The sequence below is a fragment of the Zingiber officinale genome, chromosome 3B (assembly GCF_018446385.1).
Source record: "Zingiber officinale cultivar Zhangliang chromosome 3B, Zo_v1.1, whole genome shotgun sequence".
NCBI classification, from domain to species: domain Eukaryota; kingdom Viridiplantae; phylum Streptophyta; class Magnoliopsida; order Zingiberales; family Zingiberaceae; genus Zingiber; species Zingiber officinale.
Window position 1 is genome coordinate 30,563,243 of NC_055991.1, and position 21,512 is coordinate 30,584,754.

The window sequence follows — 21,512 nt, forward strand, 5'->3', positions numbered from 1 at the left end:
TCCCTTAGTTGGGTTGTGACTTCTCACAACTTATTTAATGTTTTTTTTTTCTTGAAAAAATATTAATTATCTAGCATTTGATTTTTTTTTTGGTGAAAAAAAATTAATACAATTTGTTGTCTTCAATTTTCAGCATTTGACGTTCAGCTGTGATTTACAGGTAGGCCACAATCTCAGGAGACCAGATCTCTTTGTCCATAAAAAAGTGAATGAAAAAGTGGATTAAGAGATGATCCATTTTTAATTACAATCAGATTATAATTATGATTTAATCGTAATTGATTATGATTCTTTTAAAGTTCGTAATGCATTTAATTAATTAATCCTTTTGAAATAAGAGTAATTTTCAAAACGTCCTTAACACATTTTAAAATGCCCCTATTTTACTGTTAAAACTCCCATATTTAAAATCAAAATACCTATTTTTACCCTTTTAAATTGTCATCTAAGTTTCTAAATTACAACTTAATTGACTTATTTATTGATGAAGAAGGATACTTGACGACAAAATAAAAATCTTAAAAGGAATTTAACATTAACCCTAAAAATTGCTCATATCAAATGGTCAAACACACGAGGACTTGAGAATTTCATTATCATCACCCCTTTTAAGATGCTAATGAACAAAAGTATGGAAAAACAAGCAAAAGAAAAAAGAAAAAAATGGCCATAATAAACTGAAAAACATGGATTATTATTATTTAAAATTGAGCAAAATACGATACATGTCGATCAGACTCATCATCGATCAAGCTCATCATTTGGATATCTATGTCTATTGCTTTCAGTAAGATCTTAATCCTTATCAATTCTTTTCAGCAGAATGCCACATTACTTCTCAATGACTTGTATCTTTCCGCGTATATTTCATCATGTAACAATCTTGAGAATCATACAAATGCAGATTTCTCGATAAGACGATTTAGGTGTTAACCACACCATCAAGGTCGTGTCACGATTTCTCCCTTACTTCAGCAACTGGAACATAGATCACATTCTGTTCTGGGACAAAGGTTTTGGTGGTCATTTCTTTCTCATCCAAGTATGACATCAATGCCTTCTTCAACTCTTGAAGCTTATCCTGCAGTCTGCATAGCCTCTCAACCTCAGTTAAGTTCAGATGCTCAATGTTCTTCTTCTTGCCAATCTTATGATCAGCTCCACCCTTGCGGCCTGCCTTCTCTCGCCTCGCCCTTTTTTGACAGCTCGACTGTGCTAATGATTTCCTCATCTTCAAAAGAGAGACATGAAATCAGTCACAACCATGTGATAATGACAGTCAGGCTACGCTTGTATCCTGCAAAGTTTGTCTTACCCGATGATCTGGTAGGCCAAATGCCTTTGACAGGTTCTCATTCATGGACTCAGACGAACACTCATTCCCGACAGGATTGTTTATCAGATTCTGCAGCAACACCAGAACACAACGTAGTTGATGGTATTAGTCCTTGTATCTCTCGCTCTCCCATTAAAAGTAGGCACCATACTATGGTTCTCTTCAGTTTATTCAATACAATATGAAGGAAAGGTCCAATACAGCATAAGGATTCACAATGGAAGCCATTCAAGTGAAATATCCTTCGACGCCAACAGTTTGTCTTTCTATACTAAACTTAGCCGGAAATCCATATTTAATTAGCTAAATTGTAGCAAATCTGTCACCCTCGGGCATCCTCTAAATGTAGATCCGCTATATTAACGGCCCCCTAGTGTTGGCCCCGCGGATATAGAGGGAGGTACATGCAGGTACACAGGCGTCGGTCGCATGGTGGGGTAAACCCCATGTTGTCAGTTCCTGAGAATCGATCCCTAGCCATTAAGCCTGAGATATCATGCGCCCACTGTCTATGTTACGCCCTGGGGGCACTGGGCATCCTCTAAAGATTGAATATATAGTTGTTATCATTTGTGCAAGCAGCCAATAGCTTGCATAATGATGTTCTTTGCATTTGTCATTTGTGCCGAGCGGGCACTTCATAAAAGTTCAACAGGGATACATATGAAAATGTAAGAAAAAGTTTCTAGAATTACCAAAATAACAATAAAGAACCATCCCATGAACAATCAAGGTGGGCCAACCCGATCCCATGAATAATCAAGCACATAGAAGAACAAGGTTTCACTAATTAGGTTAAATGAAGTAATTTTTAATTAGCAGTGAGACGAGAAAAGTAATGTAGTAAAAAAAGAAAGCAAGGTGACCTTTCTCATTTTAAGAGCAGCATATCTTGTATTCTTAAACCACTTGCTGACCTGCAAATGGAAGTTAAAAAGTTAAGTTAGATTAATCAAGATACTAAGTCTCCTAAAACATAGTTTCAAGTTCATATACGACATGCAAGTAGTATAATATAGGACTCTATACTTACCTTTATCTAGTGTAAGACAGTGACAAGCTCTTGTGCCACAATAAGATGAGGCATTCTGAAAGAAAACTTAGGCCTCATTCAATGTTCGTTTTGATGTGAGAAGAGACAGTGGACAGTGTGGATAATTTTAGATCAAAAGGAATAATTCTGCACGGACCTTTTAAGACATGAAACTATAACATGAGGTCAAAGGATTGGCAAAGAGAAAAATTCTTTTTGCAGTAGAAAAGAGAGTAAACAGTGGGAAATGATCACTGCAAAACCACAAACATAGATCCATAGGACCATAGATATAGACACACATTTAAAAACATAGAAGCACAAATATGTATATACAAAAGCCACAAACATGGATCCACCCGGGGCATATATATAGGCATTAATATTTAAATACACAGAAATACAATATATATCTATACAAAAAAATTTATGCTCATGGGAACACCCATCTAAGGAGCATGGTAAGGGGCTGTGGTTTCCCAAATTAGTTTTTAACAAAGATGCCACTTTTAATAAAAATTCAGCCAGTGAATCAAAAATTCAGCACATCTGTGACATCCCAAATTACTTGGCTGGACCTTAAACATGCCCCTTTTCTCCTCTTTTTTGAACAAGAGATAAGTTGAACAGCATGCCAAGACATGCATCACGATCCTAGAAAAGGAACGGCTGAATACCATATAAAGTTTGAGCAAAGATAAATTTACAGAATTTAGTCTATGGATATGAAGAATTAGAAATATTCTCAAAGGGATCCGTTGGGAGCAATGCTCAATTCTTGGAGATATATTTATTATAGCATGACTTGATTGCCCCCTTCAAAAGATAGATATATAAGGACAATGACATACTGTACCTTTTCAGACGAAATGCCCAATTGTTTAGACAGGCTCTCTTTCACAGATCTTGAAGGAAGTTCATTTTCGGAAAAAGCTAAGCGGAGTTTCTGTTATAGCAAATAGAAAAATAATCATGGATGATGTAAACAGAGTCTACTCTAGAGCAAATCTTAAAAATTTATCAATGAACATAAATTGAAATAAATTTACTGATGAAAATAAATTGGAAATACATGGGCACTAAGGCACAGCAGCAGTCTTCACATTCCCGATGCCCTTTCCCCTTGTCCTTTTTTTTAAAATTTTTTTGAAGTCTCAAATTGTAATCCCCTATCAGTCCTACACTATGGCGTTCTCCAACAAACTATTTTGAAGCTGCCAATTTTAGTTCATGGCTCTAGGCTAATCCAAGTAGACAATTAGAACCTAATATTGACATGGATAGTATGGTCAAAACTATACCTAGTATCGATAGTCTATGTCTACCAGGGAGTAGTTTCCGTACTTAAATCACAGGACAAAAATTAATAAAACACAGGAGGCTACCGTAATGCCAAGGTAAAATGAATAGTAAGTACCAACAGAAGTGTGAAGGAAAAAAGACAGTCAAACAAGGATAGACTTTAACAGTGTTTGTATTGTCAGAGTGGGACTCTAATTTTCCTGAATCAAGAAAATTCAGTCAATGACTGATGCATCTTGGACTCTTAAAGCTAATTGCCACTTGACAACCAAATTTATGTTTCTACAGTCATATATAGCTCCATTCTTCCTTAGTCATCTATCTTCCTTCCATTGTAAGAAACTTTGATCCTTAAAGCATATTAATAGGGTGTTGAAGTGTGCAAATTGCACCTGCATGAGCATTCTAAAACCAGTATACAGAGATGTTTCCCCACTAGTTCCTTTCTTCCTTAGCATCTATCTTCCTTTCATTGCAAGTCATTTTAATCCATAAAGAAGATTAACAGGGGATTAAAATGTGCAAATTGCACCTACATGAGTGATCAGTCCAACTAGTTCACTGAGATGCTCCCCCTGTTGTGCTTGTGTGGGATTAGAAAAGCACACACGACATGTTGGCAGATCTGAGGCATAGACTTCAATATTAGGGTAAAGCATTGAAGAGTTTGATCATGATGATTCATCCTACGATAGGGTTAATGATAATGGGAATCATCAGCTCCTGACAAGAGCAAACAACCTACAATTATTTGCACCTAATTGTTTAGGTTACCGTCATTTAAGTGCATATCAAACATAAGATAACAATATAATAGGAAAAAAGTGATTATAGTTAGAAGCAACAGGAAATGCATCATTATAATGCATAACATAGGTTTTAAGGTTTTATGTTTGTCTCAAAATCTCAACGTTCTCCTTAATGATGATTGTTTCATGATTGATGAAGATTCAGTCAGATAAGGATGATGCTGAAACCACAGGATCACATAAATGCAATAGTGCATGAATGATGAACCAATTGAAATTCTTGGGTATGAGATGCACATAGATTGATGAAGTGGGTCCATAATTGCTGTATACAAAATAAGATAATCTTATACCAAATAAACATCTTCGCTGTTGAACACCAGAAGCACCTTGCTTATATTTCTCTATAGAACCTTTTGTCTTGGGACAAGCAGCCCCGGCCCAGAGGCCGGGCCGTCCTGGGCGATTGCCCAGGGCCCCAAGTTTGAAAGGGGCCCACAATTCTAAATGTTTATATAATATATCTATATATATATATATATATATATATATATATATATATATATATATTAATTGTTTTAAGAATTTTGTAAACCTTGCACTGTGCACCTGCTCTTCCGCCACTGCACAAGCTCGTGCTCTTGGAGGGGCCCACAACTTGTAAATGTTTATATAATTTATATATATATTAATTATTTTAAGAATTAGGTTTTGTAAACTTGCACTGTTTGTCCGTTGCACCTGCTCTTCCGCCGCCGCACAACGGCATAAGCAGACAAGCTCGAGCAAATTGCAATCTCCGCCAGCGCTATCTCCTTTTTCATATTCTCTACTTCTCAGATTTTTTTTATAATTACATCACTTTTCTTTAGCCTTCTCTTTTCATTTTTATTTGCTCTCCTTTTTATCGGCGACTCCACGACGATATCACAGTGAGACTGCGCCTTTGCCACTTCTCTACACGGCTGCACTAGCACCAGCACGTTTTTAAATGGATTAGTAATTTTATCTATTGAAAAAAAGATTTTTAAAAATTTTAAAATTAATAATATTATAGATGATTTTACATCTAGAAAAATTAGAAGAAATCATTATAAATAATTTTTACTTTATAAAAAAATTAAAGACCTATTTTGATCGTTTCGCCCCGGGCCTCCTGATTGTTAGGACCGGGGCTGGGGACAAGTAATACCAATCTTCATCAGTGGAGCAACAAGAGTTGGAATAGCAACATATATCTAAGAAAAATCTTCCTTTAAAAACACAAATATATATTTATTTGCACCTTATTTGTTTTATTGGTTTTAGCTCTCATTGTCTATAATGTTGGAGTCCATGGTTCATCTCATCACTTGAGGCAATAACACCTACAAGGAATAATTCTTAGGGTTTTTTATAGAAATAATTATTATGTTGGTATAATAGCATTTCTTTCCAACTGCAACAAAAAGATCCAGACTTACAAAGGAACAAAATACAAAACAAAAGATTTTTTAAAAAAGCAATGCTGATTACCTCAACTGCCTCAGGAGGTATCCGGAAAATTTGTCTCTTCTTATGGCTTGATAACCTATTTATTGGTCCTAGATGTGAATACACATCCTCATTCACAGAGTTGGTCATGCAGATGTCAGTTGATGTGTCAACCCTTCTCTTTCTCATCTTAGGGCCCCAGTCTTCGTCTTCACTTTGTGTCTCATCTTCAGGTGGTTCCCTCCCAAACATTTCCTGCAAATAGTGGCAGACTAATGATGTGCAGCAACTTCAAATATCATCGCTAGAAGCTATAACTAAGATATTCAATAAAGGAAAAATGTTTAGTAGATAGCCACAGAGGAAGTGCCTGTATGTATTTGGTTTAATAAAAATCAGTAAATTTGCAAAAAATAAATAAATAATAAATATTACAAATTATTGAAAGAAACTTTTAACTTATAAAGCAGTAAAATATATTTTCAATATGGATTCCATGACTTCTTGCCTACAAATGTAATTTCTAAAGCAATCTAAAGATCAAAACAAGAAATTTGTATGCCTCATCGACAAGATGGCTCCAGTCTATAGGAAAAGAACATTAGATAGATCATAGATGCATATTTCAGTAAGCAAGTGAAAAACACATATTAGTTCTGAATGTTAGGTTATAGAACATAACATCTTATAAAGCAATTGACTCCTAAGTCCATTGTATTAGTAGGATGCAGTAATGAATCAGATGATAGCAGAATAGAAGCAACAATTATTTTATTCAAGAAAAAATTGTTGATGCTTGAAGTTCTCAATCTAAAAGTTGATAGGTGTATCTGTTTATTAGTGATTAATCATGCATACAAGTATTTTCCCATTATAGTGCTGTTTAATTTCCTGGTTCCAGTAATGAAAGATAGATCACACGAAATGTGCTTCACATAGAATTCTACTAGGTCATTCTACAAACAAAAATGTTATGTTGCAAAATAATTGTCCACTAGATTACTACTATAGGCAACTGGAAATTATGGTACTCACATCATGAAGCTTTATGTAGTCAACATCTCTCCGCTGCCGACGATAGTGGGCAATAATATCACACTCATTGCTTTGACCAGAATCAAAGTTGTCCAAGGAATCAAGTTGGTCAGCCTTGCTCTTGCTTCTCATTGCATAAAAAGGTTCTTCATGACAACTGTAGTATTCTAAATCAGAATGTGAAATAGCTCTATCAGATGAACAGAATAGGCTACTAAGAGAATCAGAATCATCAGAAGCATTTTCTTCAATGCCTGATCTGCTGTTACTATTTTCATTTATGTCAGGATTGTAGTCTTCATCTCCTGAATCATCTGAAGGCCACTCATGGCCAGGACTAGGACAAATATTTTCAGCATCCGAGTATGCTGCTGCTTCCTTGAAAATGTCCTGTTATAGAATCAAAACATTACCCCTGCGCTCTTAGTTTCTTAAAGTAGCTTTTCATGAACACAACTTGAAAATATCATTACTGCCAGGCACCAACCTCCCAGCTATTGTTCACACTGAAGCAGGTATCAAGATGTGCATTAATAGCTTCTAGAATTTCCAGTTTACACGTACAGAATTTGCAAAGCCACGCTTGATCTCCAGGAGGAACTGAAAGCAAGTAAAGTGAGTTAAACTATCAAATTGAAACTTGGTGTACAATGAAAAAGAAGTTGCTACAAAACATGTGAGCTAGTCACTACGTGTAACCAACAAGTGGCATAGTTCTAGTTAAAATATCTTCTGAAAGAAACAATTCCTTTGGCAAAAGCACAACCATTTTTACAACTGTTTTTAATTAAACCCAACATGTGGAATTTGAGGATTACACATTAATACTCTCAATTATACCATGAAAGACTACATCAATAAAAATCAGTATGTCACTAGTATAATTGGCCATAGCACCCGTGCAAAAAATAGTTAAAAATGTGTTGAATTTGAGCAATACTACCAGTCAACTGTGACCCTGTATCAGACAGGATATAAATGAGACATAAGGCCTCTATGATTTCTACTACTATCAAGTATCAATTGTATAAGTCATGCCTATATAAGTGCAAAAGCATGATCCAAGATTGTCAAGCACGCAAACCTTTGAGAGAACATTAACATCTCCTAACTCAATTTTCTTAAAGTACACAATGAATCTTAGTTTATTAATCAACATTAGTAGTTCCATACAACTAGCATCTTCAGCGTATATCCTACATTTCTGTCATTACCAATAACTCAAATCATTTTTTACACAACTCCAAGCCTCATCTCAAATTCTGTCACATTTCTTTAACCTACAGTGAGATAAATCCAACTTGAAAATGAGCACACCTTGATAAGCCCTCTCTAATGTCAGTACCATAATAATTGACATCAATGGCATGCTAAACTAATCATGATCTAAATTATAGTATTAACTTCAATCCCAGATGGTTAAATTTGTTTTCTCCTACCAAATATATATATTTACTCTCAAACCTGTGACTGTCATGAGACAACACAAAATTGAGATTTCACAAGCAAATTGACATTATCATTAAGCAGTGTAAGTTCCAACATTTTGGGGTTGGCATGGATTTAATATCTCTATTGAACTCAATGCAAGACTAGAAGGGGAGCCTTGGCGCAATGGTAAAATTGTTGCTTTGTGACCAAAAGATCACGGGTTCGAATCCTAGAAACAACCTCTTGCAAAAAGCAGGGTAAGGCTGCGTACAATGGATCCTTCCCTGGGACCCCGCATAGCGGGAGCTTCGTGCACCAGACTCCCCCTTTTTTTTTTTTTTACTGAACTCAATGCAAGACTGTATCCCTAGTAATAGAGTTAAATTAAATCTCTTGTTATTACAGATATTGTAAATAATCAACAAAATTAACTTGGAGAGAAGAAATTTAAGGATATAACTTCATGACCAAAATAGGGCACAGTCTAGAGCTAGGCTGCACAAGAAGATTGAAGTAATTGAGTTGTCAAACTTGAATAAGGGAGATGTTTATGCCGTATGTAATCATATTTGATTGCTTAGATAGTAAACAAATTCAGAAAGTTCACAAGTGGAAAATGTAGTATAACATTTAACAACTGGCTGAAGAAGCAAGAAAACATATGGACAAAAGTGATGCTAAGTAACAATCTACCATAAATTATATGTCTGAGTTATTTGCATGGGCTGATAATATATTTACAAATTACAAGAGATATAAAGATAAGAGATAGAGACAAACTTTTTACTAAAGGAGGCTCCAAACATTTTTGGTGAAAACCGCAATTGCATGTTCCATCACACAGAACGATGTCATTATCTCGAAAAGCTTCACTTGATCTGCATTTTGCACAGAAGATCTAGTGGAAAAACACAAATCTTTCAATATAAAATACCTTGGAATGTATTCAGTAACCAATATATTATGTTGTTGAGGCATACGAAAACAAATTGATACAACTTTTGCAAAATACATACATGTTCATGAAAAACAGATCCATCTGGATGCATCAAAGAATTTGCAATGCTTCCTACACAGCTAAGTGAATCCAGCTGGCGAATAGCATCACGAATACCAAGTTTACACTTCACTATCTGCTTCTGAGCTCTTTGCAATTCCTTTTTGGGTTTAATTTTTTCTCGACTGCAAAATTATACCATGGAATCAAGGAAGAATTAAGTTTCTGTGACTTGGATATTCATAGAAAATATTTTAAGAGAAAAAATGTTGCTCAATAATTCATAAATCTACACTCTTATTGGTAAGCTTAGAGGGACTATAGAATATGGCATACTGCGACCCTCTATGTTTCTACACCCATAGGTATCCAAAGTACAAACGTGATCCTTGACATGAATGCATTTTGCATGACTAGGGAACATAAGCAAAGAGCAGATGAAGATTCATTATTGATTCAAAAGGCTCAAAAAATAATTACTACTCCAAAGATAGGGGGAGTTAACAAGTATTCAGCTGGTTTAAATAGAATACTATTGAAGCTGCAATTTTCTTTTAGATAACTAAATACCAGGAAGTTCGAACCTAATAAATAAAAAACCAACTTGAATTCAACAGTTCTATTTATCTCATATAAGCATCTAACATGTTGAAAGTAGAATACGGCTTGAGTCATCCATAAGTTTGCATGGGGCATGCCATTCATGAGGACAAGAATTTGAAAGACAATGACTATTTTATAAAAAATGTCTAATTCGGATGTCATGAAGGAAAACCCTATGGCTTGAGACAAAAAAAAATCAATAACAGAACTGAAAATCTAATGGTACGTTTACATAAGATATCATCATCAACATTCAACATACCTCTGGCCATTCCAACCATCTCCAGAATATGCATCAATAAGATTCTGCTCTAGTTTTATTTTAATTAGCAGATACTTTGTCCTTCTTTGGAGCCGAGAGGCTTCATCATGGTCTACATTTTTTCTCTTCCGTTTACGCCTCTTCCTTTTACATAATTTAATTGTTCCTTTGTTAGCTGCAACCTCCAGATTCCCTTTATTATGAGCACAAAAAGATTCATCTGTTGACAGTTTTGAGGTACCTTGGTCGGAACCAGAGATATGATGAGTGATTCTCTGCATAGTTTTTGGGTATTTGCAGGTCAACTGTTTCCTCCTTATTCTTCTTTGCTTAGAAATCATATTCGGCTTAGTTCTGCATCTTTTATTGTAGATAACTCTGTGAAAAAATGTCTTTATGGATTCTGAGTCCATCTTAGAATAGGCCTCCTTCTCAAGGACGGCAGACTTCCTAGATTGATAGCAAATCAGCTTCTTTTCAGGAGTCTTCATTTCTTCCCCTAAATCCTCTTGATTAAAGCCCTATACATATAAAAATACAAGAAAGATCAGAATCTGAGTAGCGGACTGAACAGCAATGGGATCTTGTTTCTCAAAGCAATGTTCAATCTATAAAAACAATTGTGAATATAAAGTAATAATTTCAATAATCTGTCTTTGCTATGCTTCATAATTGCAAGCCGTAATCCCGATACATCATTGTAGCAGTTCAGACAATAAGAAAAATTATAGAACATTCTCAAGCATGTTAAAAAGACCATAAAACATGAGCAATCGCTCCGAAAATGGAATTTATCAAAAGACGATTTAATGAAGAAAAGCACGAAAAGTTTGGTGTAAGAACAAGATGGCCCCAAAATACTACTTCAGAGCACAAATATCCGAACCAAGTTTCCAATAAATCAAACCATCCTAATTCGTACACAAAGATCCGTTTTCTAATCAATAGTAAAGCACGGGATCCAGGAATCCGATAAAACTTCGTCATTGTCCAACACGAGAAGAAAACCGATCGAATTAGTCTTAATCAAAGAACGCACATTGGACGCCGATCATTCGTGTTTAGATTGCAAAGGAGGCGGCTTCGTACCTCTAGGAGACCCGACCGAGCAGCCCCTCTCTATCCGCCACTGCATCATCCCCTCATATCCTTCCTTTTAAACTTCCAAGAAAACGATCTCAGCAAATGAAATTTCTTGGGACTTCTCCCTTCTAGCTCAAAGACTCGAAAGACGCCGCAAATTCTTTCCCCGTGCGATCACGATCTCTCGTCGCCGCTGAGAAAATCGCGTCTTGAAGGGAATCTAAAGGTGCCGTGCCTGCTGATGGGATTTAGGAACGAAGTAGGAACAGGGGAGAGAGTGGGAGAGAGAGAGAGGAAACAATAGTATACGCGGAGGTAAAGACGGCAAAATGTTTGAGAAAATGACCATAGTCAATAAACACAAAGCCTCAAAATATTTAGCTCCTGAAAAAAATGACTAATTCGTTTTTTAAAAAATCATTCATAAGAATTAATATCCGGAATAACATCAAGTCAGTTCTATTTTGAATATGAATCGGTCATTATTTTTTTAAAGCGGAAAAATTAATCGATTTTTACCCGATAATTTTAAAATTAAGCTACGTGATTTGAATATTTTGAAAATTTTCCTACTTAGATAAAAAGATGGAAAGAAATTTCTAAAATATTTATAAAAAATACTTTTAAATAAATAAAATACTTGGATGAAATAACAAAGATGTTGATCACGACTTCTTAAAATATCATCTAATTAATATTTATCATTATTAATTAATATTGATAGATGTCATTTGACAATGGAGCATTGACGTTGTTGGTTATGGATTTGAGTTTCAGAAATAATTTCTTATAAAATAGGATATAATTGTGTACGACCTTTTTTTAAGATCTTACATTGACGAAAATTTCATAGAATTATCCTTTTAGTCATTTGCTAAAATTGATATTACTATGAAACAGGTTGTTTTGTTGCACACCCCCTCATATTGTCAGGGATTGACCCCCTACTACCACGTCATCACCCCTAACCCCTGCCACATCAACAACCCTTTCCTTTAGTTACGCGTTCTATTTAGCAAAAAAATTCCTATAAATAGGAGGATCGAATTATAGATACTTAGATGACAATTTGAATATTCTACTATGCCACCGTAACCTCGAGGACAAATCTCTACTATAAACCACTTTGAATAGGAGGACAATTTGATACTATGGCATTTCAATCGATTCTCCAAGAGCCCAAAAACATAGCAAAAGCATAGTAAACCGCTTTGAATCCTCAATTGATTCGAATCTATTATAGGCTGATCGAGCATCAAGAGTTGTGCTACAAGTAATCGAAACACTAAATATACATACACTTCTATAACTTGCATAGAAGAATGAAGAATGTAATTACAATGGATATTAATTACAAAATTTTCTTACATCTCTTGGAGCAAGTTACTAATTTTCCGCAGTTCTTTTAAAGCTACTATAGCTCTTCCCTGACCTTTAACAATGTTGCTCGACAAGTTATCCAACGAATCGAGTTTGCCTTTGTCTTGCTGAAAGACTGTCTCGATCACCTGCATGAGTAAATTCAAGCTTTTGTGATGATGATATTCCTAGAACAACCGAGAGATATCCAATGTCTGTATTTCGATCATTGTCTTAGTGCAAATTACAGACTTTTTCATTCAGAAAGTTGGAGTAAACGTATCTTACCTGAATATTGTCGAGCATGGACTGACCAAGATTTCGCAAACTGTCTATTACTTTTTTATCTCTGGCTTCAGGCCTCTTAGTTGCCCCGCAGTATGTACTGGTTTCATCACAAGTAGACATGTCAGAGCTATCCTTTTCGATATGCTCAGGACTGGAAGAGTGTTGTGACTCTTGATTTCCTTCGGGATGGCCGCCTCTACCAAAGCTCCAAAGCCACTTGAACTTACCAGGAGATGGTTTCCGGTCCTTTGCAGCGGCTATTTGTTCCGAGGAAGCATCAATAACACCAGATGAATTGGCTTCAGAACCTTGAGTCAACTGCTCATTAAGATTTTGGCTGCAAGGTTCTTCCATATTATTTGCCTGCCCATCTTCGCTATTCGGATAACAAGGCTCCTCTGTGGAAATTGCTTCTTCGCTGTTGTCGCCGCAAAATGAATTTGAAGTCACACTGCTCTTCACCGATTCATTTTCATGGTCGTTATCCATTTCATGAGGATTAGTAGATATAGAAAGAACCAAAGAGCTATCCCCATTTGAAAGTGTTTCTTCAGCCATGCAATTGTCTGCCAGAATTGCCAGAGAAGACATCCCGCTGTTTGTGTCAGATGAAATCGTAGAAGCCTCGCAACTGTTGGAGATATCCTGATGTTTTTCATCTTCAGTGGATTTAGGCATGTCATCAAAAAGTCTCCGCCTAACAGAAAACTTGGCATCGGCATGGGCATTCGCAGATGCTTCAGACTTTGTTCTAGATAAACTCAATTTGCCGGTCAATATCTTCTTTATACTTCCACTTGCACTTGAGATGCCATTTTTTCGACTAAGTTCTTCATCCTTATTCAACACTCTCCACTGCTCTTCCCAATAATTATCTGGCCTCAGATACGGCGACGTCTTAGACAAAGTTGAAGTAGATTCAAGGGCAAGCACCTGCAACGATTTGGCCTTCTCTATGATCTTCTTCATGTCAGGATGTGCAGGAAAGTTCAGTAACCGTTGCAAGCAAGATGTTGTGATTTCTGCAGATAGAAGCGAAGATCTCAGATAAAGAAGCATTGACACTGCAAAAGCGGCAATAAATGCCCCCCGAGCGGAGCATAGAATATAAAATCTGCATTCATCAACATTTTCTACGCAACTATCATTTGAAGAAGAGAATAGTTCATCCCAAATGATCAGAAGATTATTGAGGCAAAACTCTCTCCCAAAAAGAACACGCAACCATCGGAGAGCAAAGTATTGTGGTTCAACCCCAAGCTCAAGAAGGTGACTATGGAGGGATGAATCCACAATGGATAGCAAATGATATAATGCCAACGAAGCTTCAATGGTGGGAGAGATGGTTGTGTTTGATCCTACTACAGTCGAGTAAAAACTTGCGATGGCAACCACACCTTGGGCTCCATCCATCAAATTATCAAACATGCAATATGCATCATGTTCCATAAATCTTTCAGACAAGATAGCACCCAACTCCCCTTCTGCTCCATAAGAATCACTCAGTGAAAGCATTTCTTTTGTATCGGGATCTAGTGCATCCAAAGTATTGTCAGTAACCTTTTTGCGAAGATTACTTTCTACCTCAATACCAGAGTCCCAATTTCTGACTCTTCGAATCCTGTCATTAGAGAGCAAGTCACTTTCTGGCAGTGAGATCCCATTGAATTCATCATTAAAGCAATCTTCATTGAGTTTTTTTATTCGAGACAAATTTTCCAAGTCAACATGAAGCACGTATAAGAGGGGAGCCAATAACTCATGCATTCCTGCAACAAAAAGGCAGAAGCAACAACAAATATTGAGAAAGTAAAAGAACAAACTACGAAGTTAGCTTCTGATTCTTTTTCATAATCTTACATAGTAGTTCAGCAATTCCAGAAAAGAAAATACTTCAATTCAATTCTACTCATTAAGAATTTAAAGGTACAATCTGCAGTATTCATGGCATGCCAAAGGAACAAAAACATGATAAATTGCCACCTAAAATAGGTGATAGTTGTTTTCCATAAACTTTTTAGAACGGCAAATACTAATGAATAATTTGCCTTCATGTCCAGATATTAAGCTGTAACTGACATAAGAACAGCATAAACTTGCTTTGTTGCTCTTGCCCTATGTTTTCCAAAAGAAAGGAAACACAAAAAAAACATAAACTTGCCTTGTCTATAACCATACTCTGGGTGTTGCAGACACCATAATACCAATACTTTCCTTAGTGTAGCCTGGCAATTGGGCGAGTGAAAGTAGTCGCCATTCTCAGGGTACAACCTGCATAAATCTTGGTCAACCATCTTCCCTAACTCTGCATAACTGAAGAAGCGGCCCCATGTGCTATCTGTATGCAGTAAATTATTAAGATGTTATACAAGTCAATAGTTCATTAGGATCAAACCGAAGATTCTCAACCATGGCCTTCACTGATCATATACTTTCTTGATTTCATTCAGAAAGTAGCAAGCATAGTGACTAAAAAATCAAGTCACATAAGATCCAACAATTTTGACCAAGAAACCATTATGATGGTGCATTAATAGTCACAAATTTAGAAGATAATTCGTCTACAAGATCTTACTAAAAGTTCATTCTTGTTGGGTTATTGTCTGATAATATCATGACTATGGAAGCTAACATGTGAAGAAAAGAAAGCATATGAAGCAACAAGTTGCATATAACTTCAGATTAACAAATAGAAACTATTCCATTTGAAATTCAAAAATCAACTATATAAATCAATTGGTATATTTAACTATATAGCAAAATTTACTACAACCATGTTACCCGAGGTTTCTAGCAACAAAAATTTTCAAGTTATTTTTAGGAAAACCTGAATCGTAGGCATACCTGGATTTTGTGAAAGAGGATTATCGATGATACGATTAGCAGATGCATTGCCATCTTTTTGGGCATGATGGCCTATCATAAGACGGCGTCTCAGATTTACATATCTGTGAGCAAAGAAAACAGCTAGATTAAAGTCATAGACATGCAAACTTACAATTTAAAATGTGACAATCAAATCTTCCTATAGCTACCTGAACATAACTAAAGCCTAGAACTAGATCCAACAGCATCAATAAATTGAGTACATGAGAAAAAAAAAAGGTTAGATTTTGGAAAAATCAAAGAGGGATTGCTAAACAAATACAGAATTATTGCTGTGAATCATCAATTGCACCGTCACACATTCAGTTAAACTATTAACTGATAAGATGAACAAACAAGAAGGAATATAGACGATTCAAGATAGTCCAAATAATAAACTATCGTTATGTTACTAGAAAAGGCAAATTATCAATCCAGCACTCAGATGGCAAGATCCGAAATTCTTTGAAGATATTATCAATCAAAGAACCAAATAATAAAAATCAATTCTTCATGATCAAAAGACAACAACAAAAAAATACACCTTTTCCACTGAGAATGCAAATAATACTACAAATAGTATATTAAATTAGAACGTATAGAAGAGAAGCAAAATGAATGAATTACCTAGTGTTACAGGCAATAATCTTAACCTAGCATTTACTATCGGATCTAATCTCACCTCCTTCGGGCATCCGCGGCGGCCCGCCGGAGATCATCAATAGTGGCCAACGACGAACTTGGCAGCACCCGAAGATCGATTCGCCACCGGACGCTCCGCAGATTGGAGAATCTCTTCTGGGGCTTCGACTCGGCCACCCAAGCCGACGCTTCGAGTGGATCAGACCTCATGGTAGAAAGCTGTCGCCTTTGGGTCGAAACAATATTTTACCTTATCAACAAACAAAAATTGCAGAACTGTGTCAACAAACAAGAAAAAAAAACAGAACTTAAACTTCAGCAGCAAGACAGGATACAAAGACCGATACCTGGCTCCGACGGCGATGAAAGGCGAGACCTCGGACGAGATCAGGACGCTGAGGACGTTAAAGTTGGAAATTATAGAGTCAGATGACAGGAGAAGGCGAGCAATTGAGGCTTTGTCTTCATAATCCAGGGGAGGAAAAGGAGTGCGGCCATCGAGAAGCTTTGTCTTCTCTATTTGTGTATTATTCTGAGGCGATTTCCATGGAAAGAGAGGAAAGGAAGAGAAAAGTAAAGGAAAGGAGGATGAGAGATAAATAAAAAATTAATAAATATAAATAAATATACATAAATATAATTTGTTTCTTATAAAATTTTAAAAAAAAATACGAGTTTAATTGCTTCAGTCTAAAGTCTGTGGCTGTCCACATCGAAATTAGCTGTATTTTTTGTCTCTACCTGTGACATCATTAATCGAACCAAAAAGAGAAGCGAGGTGGGAGGAATTAATTTATTATTATTATTGCATATTAAATTAGTAAATAATAAATAAATAAATAAATAAATAAATAAAATTAGTTTACAGATGAATCATTCTTCAGAAATTAAGAGAAACTCACCTTTTAATAAATAAATTACATTGCTTTTGTAATTTTAGTATTAACTTTTTGCCTTATATTATTGTTAAGTATCGAAATCTATTATATAGTTTTAGAAATTTTTTAACACTTAATTTTAAAAAAATAAATTATTTATTTAATAGGAGTTGAGGAAGAGAATATTTTAGGGAGAATAACCAGGCAAAATAAACCCCCTTAGATAGATAAAAACGAAAGTATAAGATTTTTGAAAAAAAATATTTAAAAATGCAAGCAATAAAGTAACTTAATTCTTAATATTTGTAATTCTAGAACGGCTCCAATTATTTTATTTGATTTTATTTTTGTTCCGACGTAGAGATTTAGCTTCATTGACTTTGGTTGCTTGTCAGCGTGGTTGTTTAAAACTTTTGGGGATGTTCTACTCTTCCTATACTCCATTCAAGTTTTATTTTGTTTCGCCATAAAAAAAATAATATATATAATATTCATAGATAATTATGGCAAAAATAATATATATAATATTCATAAAAAAAAATTGTATTGAGAAAATGAATTGAATAAATACATTAAATAAAGATAGATAAAATGAATGAACTAAAAGGAAAAAAAAATACAAACCTCGATAACTCATTAACACGGACCAGCTCCAACTAGTTCGAGATCAAAGTCAAGTGTGATCCAGATAATAATGATTTAGTAAGATGACTGGATTAGCTCAGGGCGAGACCACATAGACAAGTCTTTCTAATCTAGACCAGATGGGATAGTCTATATCATTTACCAACATCCAAGGTTAAAGAAGGATTTTAACCTCTCAATTTAGTAATTCACAACATATGAAATACATGTAAGATTTTTTTCTCCGACACTAAAATAGCATAAGGGACGGTCGGGCCAGCCTCACGATGCTGGTTCCTTCTCGTCCAACCGAATCACTTCCGCCCCCAGCTTGAAAATCTTCTCTTTTTGGCCGAATTCTTTTGAAAAAACAAGCGAACCTACCGGTTCGCTAATTCATAATTCCCAACCCGACAAAAAGCCTACGCCCCTGCCAACGCACACCGACCGGCGACAAAACTGACGGCGCAGTCACGCCAATAATTTTCCAAACATCTCCGCCCCCACAAACTACGACGCTACGTGGCCCAATAGGATCCAAGGGGCATCCATCGCCGCCCCCCACTATTTTAAATAAATCTCGACAGGTCGGTGGGCCCCACTCCAAGTAGACGTGTCGCCGCCGTTGCTTTTTGGCCATGGAAGAAGATTCTGATTTGTCACCGGCCGTGGGATGCGGTGAAATCGAGTGTGGGAGGTCGCGATTGGATAAGACCGGTGACAAGGACTCCACCAAGCGTGTTCGTGGAAGTGGAGGAATTGTGAAAAAAATAATAATAATAACAAATAATTAATTTCCCATCGAATAATTAATACAGTTTTTTTTAATAATTAATTTATAAAAAAAATTCAGCTTTTCATAAGGGCACACATAAATCTTGATAATTATCAAAGAGCCCATCTTAAAACTATAACGACCCGATCTCTCGATCTTTTGGACGGCCCAGCTGAAGTACTAGAGTTTATAAATCCTAATAGTCAAGTGAGCCACTCACTTAGCTATCAGGATTCATAAACTCTAGTACTTAGGTTGGAGGTCTAGAGTTCGAATCCAGAGGAAGGTAAAATAATTCTGCTGATCGCTACAACGACCGACCTAGTTGGTTGTCACATTGGTTGTGACAGACCTTGCCATGCAGCTAGGTTGCAACCAGGCCGATCACCAGCTACAGCCGTTAGACCAACTCCAACGTATATCTTTTTACACCATTTTAATGTAAAAACAATCTCAAATACTCTCCAATGCAATATTAAAATTTGTATCATTTTAGTGCAAGTGAACAGTGCAACACCAAGGATGATGCAAAGTGTTTTTTTTAATATAATATATTATAATATTAAATTTATATTAAAATATTCTTAAATATTATAAATTAATATTATTTAATTTGAATTCATTATGTAAATTTTTTATATTATAAATTTATATTAGTTATTAACTTAAATAAGTAATAGAATATTTAATAAATTAATATGTATATTGAATAATAAATTATAAGATGGAAAAATAGAATATTCTAAGTAATATTTCTTTTTAGTGTAGAAAATGGTATGTATTGATTGGAGTTGAAAATTATTTGGTATTAAAGTGACATTAAATTGATGTTGAAATAACATTAAAATAGATTTTGTGGGTGGAGATGGTCTTAATAACACTAAGGAGGTTTTTAAAATATTTTTTTAATAAAAAATACGTTAGAAAAGAAGAGTGTGGTTTAAGTAAATACCAAAAAGGCGGTGTGCCTCTTTGATAATTTTTCAAAACCTCTGCCCAGCAGAATTTCATTAATTGCTGAGACGTCACGTCAAGAAAATTATTTTTTCACGTGTTTTTTTATTGTGTTTTTTCCAGATAAATCTACATTAATGCGGTTGAGTTAGACGACCCGGCCAATCACCGGTGGTTTGGTTGAGTTGTGATTACGCATGTTTCATGTTTCTTTAAAAATTGCGAGGATAAGAACAGGATGCCAAGTCGGTGCGGACGACTCGCTTTGTATGGACCATCGCCATCAATTAAGAGGCATCATCTTCGTTGCGTTGTTAATTCATTTTGTCCCAAGTTATGTTACTTTTACTGAATTAAAATTACTCCAAATTAATTTTAGAATGAGAACTTAACTCGATAACTTCGAGTTGTTTAACAGGAAAAGACCGGGCTGTCTGAAAGATTAAATTGTCTTGTATGATCGATTAGTCAAGTTACTAAGTCAGCCGAGTCAATCGAGTTTGAGTCGCAGAGTGCCCTCGAGCAGGAGTCAAGCCAAGTACACTTGTCGAGTGCTTCGAAAGGAAGCTAAGCCGAATACTCTTCCCAAGTCCTCGAGTCGAGAGAGAGTTGTCGAGTACTAGAGAAATAATCCTTACAGAAACACCATCCTCTCATCTGTATTGAACACCTAATATGTGGTAAAATGTTAGTTGATCTAATTTGATAAATATTATCTTGACCGATCTGAAATTTGATGTGCACAGATCATACTTTGATATAAGTAGTTCGATACAATCTAAACATCAAATTTACATTTCTTGTGGACCACACATAGGAAAAAAATCGTTCTGTATACATTTATTCACAATATACATATTTATAAATCAATATAAAACAACTAAACTATCTTAAAATTTTCAATGTGAAAGTAAAATTTCATTCATAATATTTTTTTTCTACTTATTTTCTATTTACACTTCTAACAATGTTCTCACTCTCATAAAAGCTCATTGGGCAATTTAATCTAAAAAAATAATTTACATTCTCTTTGATTAGTCATTTGTAACTTATCCTAAATTCATTTTTTTTATAAAAATAATAAATTAAAATTTCTTAGAGCATTCTCATCAAATTCTCTATCCAAAATTTAAAATTTAAGATAGAGAAATTATTTTATAAATTTAAATATCCATTTTTCACTATATAATACGTCAATTTCCCTATGATTTATTCTATTTTAATTTTTATTATTTTTTATCTCCCTATATAATATTTATTTTTCATAATCCAATCTATTTTTTTCTCTTCTAAATTAAATAATATTTTAATATTTAGGTAATGAATTTTATTTCTTAAATTTAGAAAAATATTATTTATAAAATTTAAATTAATTTACAAAATTATTAGAATAGCTAATGTAAAGATTTTTTCTAACAAAAAAAATAAAATTTAAGGTAAATTAAATTATATTATTATTATTATTATCAATTAATTTGGAAGATGATTAATTTAATACTATAAAATTTCCTATCGATTATTAAGATCACTTTTTTCTGTCTTGAAGTTATGGTACTGTGGTAGAATATTCATATTGTTATTCAGATATTCGTAGTTCGATCCTTAACTGTAACGTGTTTATAGGAATTTTTTCTTCAAATAGGGGGCATAATCAAAGGATGCAGAACTTCTAAGTTGATCATCGCGTACGTTTTTTGATTTACCTTGATAATCAATAAAAAAAAATTTTATGAAATTAGGTCAGTCATTTCAGAAATAATCAATAAGCTTAATTGAAATTATTATTATTTTTAGAGTATTTGTTTCGTGGTTCTGTTAGAATG

The 21,512-nt window shown here is 34.9% G+C and overlaps 2 protein-coding genes across 3 annotated transcripts; both read right to left on the reverse strand.

The window, feature by feature from the left end:
* Window positions 1-673: 673 nt before the first annotated feature.
* On the reverse strand, window positions 674-11,651 carry LOC122056290 (pathogenesis-related homeodomain protein-like). 2 transcript variants are annotated; one of them, XM_042618179.1, is made up of 11 exons: window positions 11,311-11,651; window positions 10,222-10,742; window positions 9,376-9,541; window positions 9,140-9,257; window positions 7,416-7,519; window positions 6,929-7,318; window positions 5,936-6,148; window positions 3,226-3,315; window positions 2,203-2,253; window positions 1,316-1,405; window positions 674-1,231 (listed from the first exon to the last, which is right to left on the reverse strand). In XM_042618179.1, the coding sequence occupies exons 2-11, from the start codon at window positions 10,710-10,712 to the stop codon at window positions 953-955; spliced, it is 1,992 nt and encodes a 663-aa protein (XP_042474113.1). In that variant the 5' UTR covers window positions 10,713-10,742; window positions 11,311-11,651; the 3' UTR covers window positions 674-952. The 2 variants fall into 2 exon arrangements, with proteins under 2 accessions (XP_042474113.1, XP_042474112.1); XM_042618178.1 differs by having other exon boundaries at window positions 7,416-7,528.
* A 934-nt stretch (window positions 11,652-12,585) lies between these two features.
* On the reverse strand, window positions 12,586-17,040 carry LOC122056291 (TBC1 domain family member 5-like). Its single transcript, XM_042618181.1, has 6 exons — window positions 16,806-17,040; window positions 16,499-16,708; window positions 15,796-15,899; window positions 15,113-15,289; window positions 12,952-14,720; window positions 12,586-12,812 (listed from the first exon to the last, which is right to left on the reverse strand). The coding sequence occupies exons 2-6, from the start codon at window positions 16,666-16,668 to the stop codon at window positions 12,669-12,671; spliced, it is 2,364 nt and encodes a 787-aa protein (XP_042474115.1). The 5' UTR covers window positions 16,669-16,708; window positions 16,806-17,040; the 3' UTR covers window positions 12,586-12,668.
* Between the last annotated feature and the right edge of the window lie 4,472 nt (window positions 17,041-21,512).

Bases quoted from the DNA above. Each gene is read 5' to 3' on its own strand.
- LOC122056291 (XM_042618181.1), bottom strand. From the start codon at position 16,668: ATGAGGTCTGATCCACTCGAAGCGTCGGCTTGGGTGGCCGAGTCGAAG. The intron at 15,900-16,498 runs GTGAGATTAGAT...CTTTGCTCACAG, and splicing joins GCCGCGGATGCCCGAAGGAG to ATATGTAAATCTGAGACGCC. The intron at 12,813-12,951 runs GTAAGATACGTT...TTACTCATGCAG, and splicing joins CCATGCTCGACAATATTCAG to GTGATCGAGACAGTCTTTCA.
- LOC122056290 (XM_042618178.1), bottom strand. From the start codon at position 10,712: ATGAAGACTCCTGAAAAGAAGCTGATTTGCTATCAATCTAGGAAGTCT. The intron at 7,529-9,139 runs GTTTGTCTCTAT...ACTTGCTTTCAG, and splicing joins GGAGCCTCCTTTAGTAAAAA to TTCCTCCTGGAGATCAAGCG. The intron at 6,149-6,928 runs GTGAGTACCATA...CACTATTTGCAG, and splicing joins ACTACATAAAGCTTCATGAT to GAAATGTTTGGGAGGGAACC.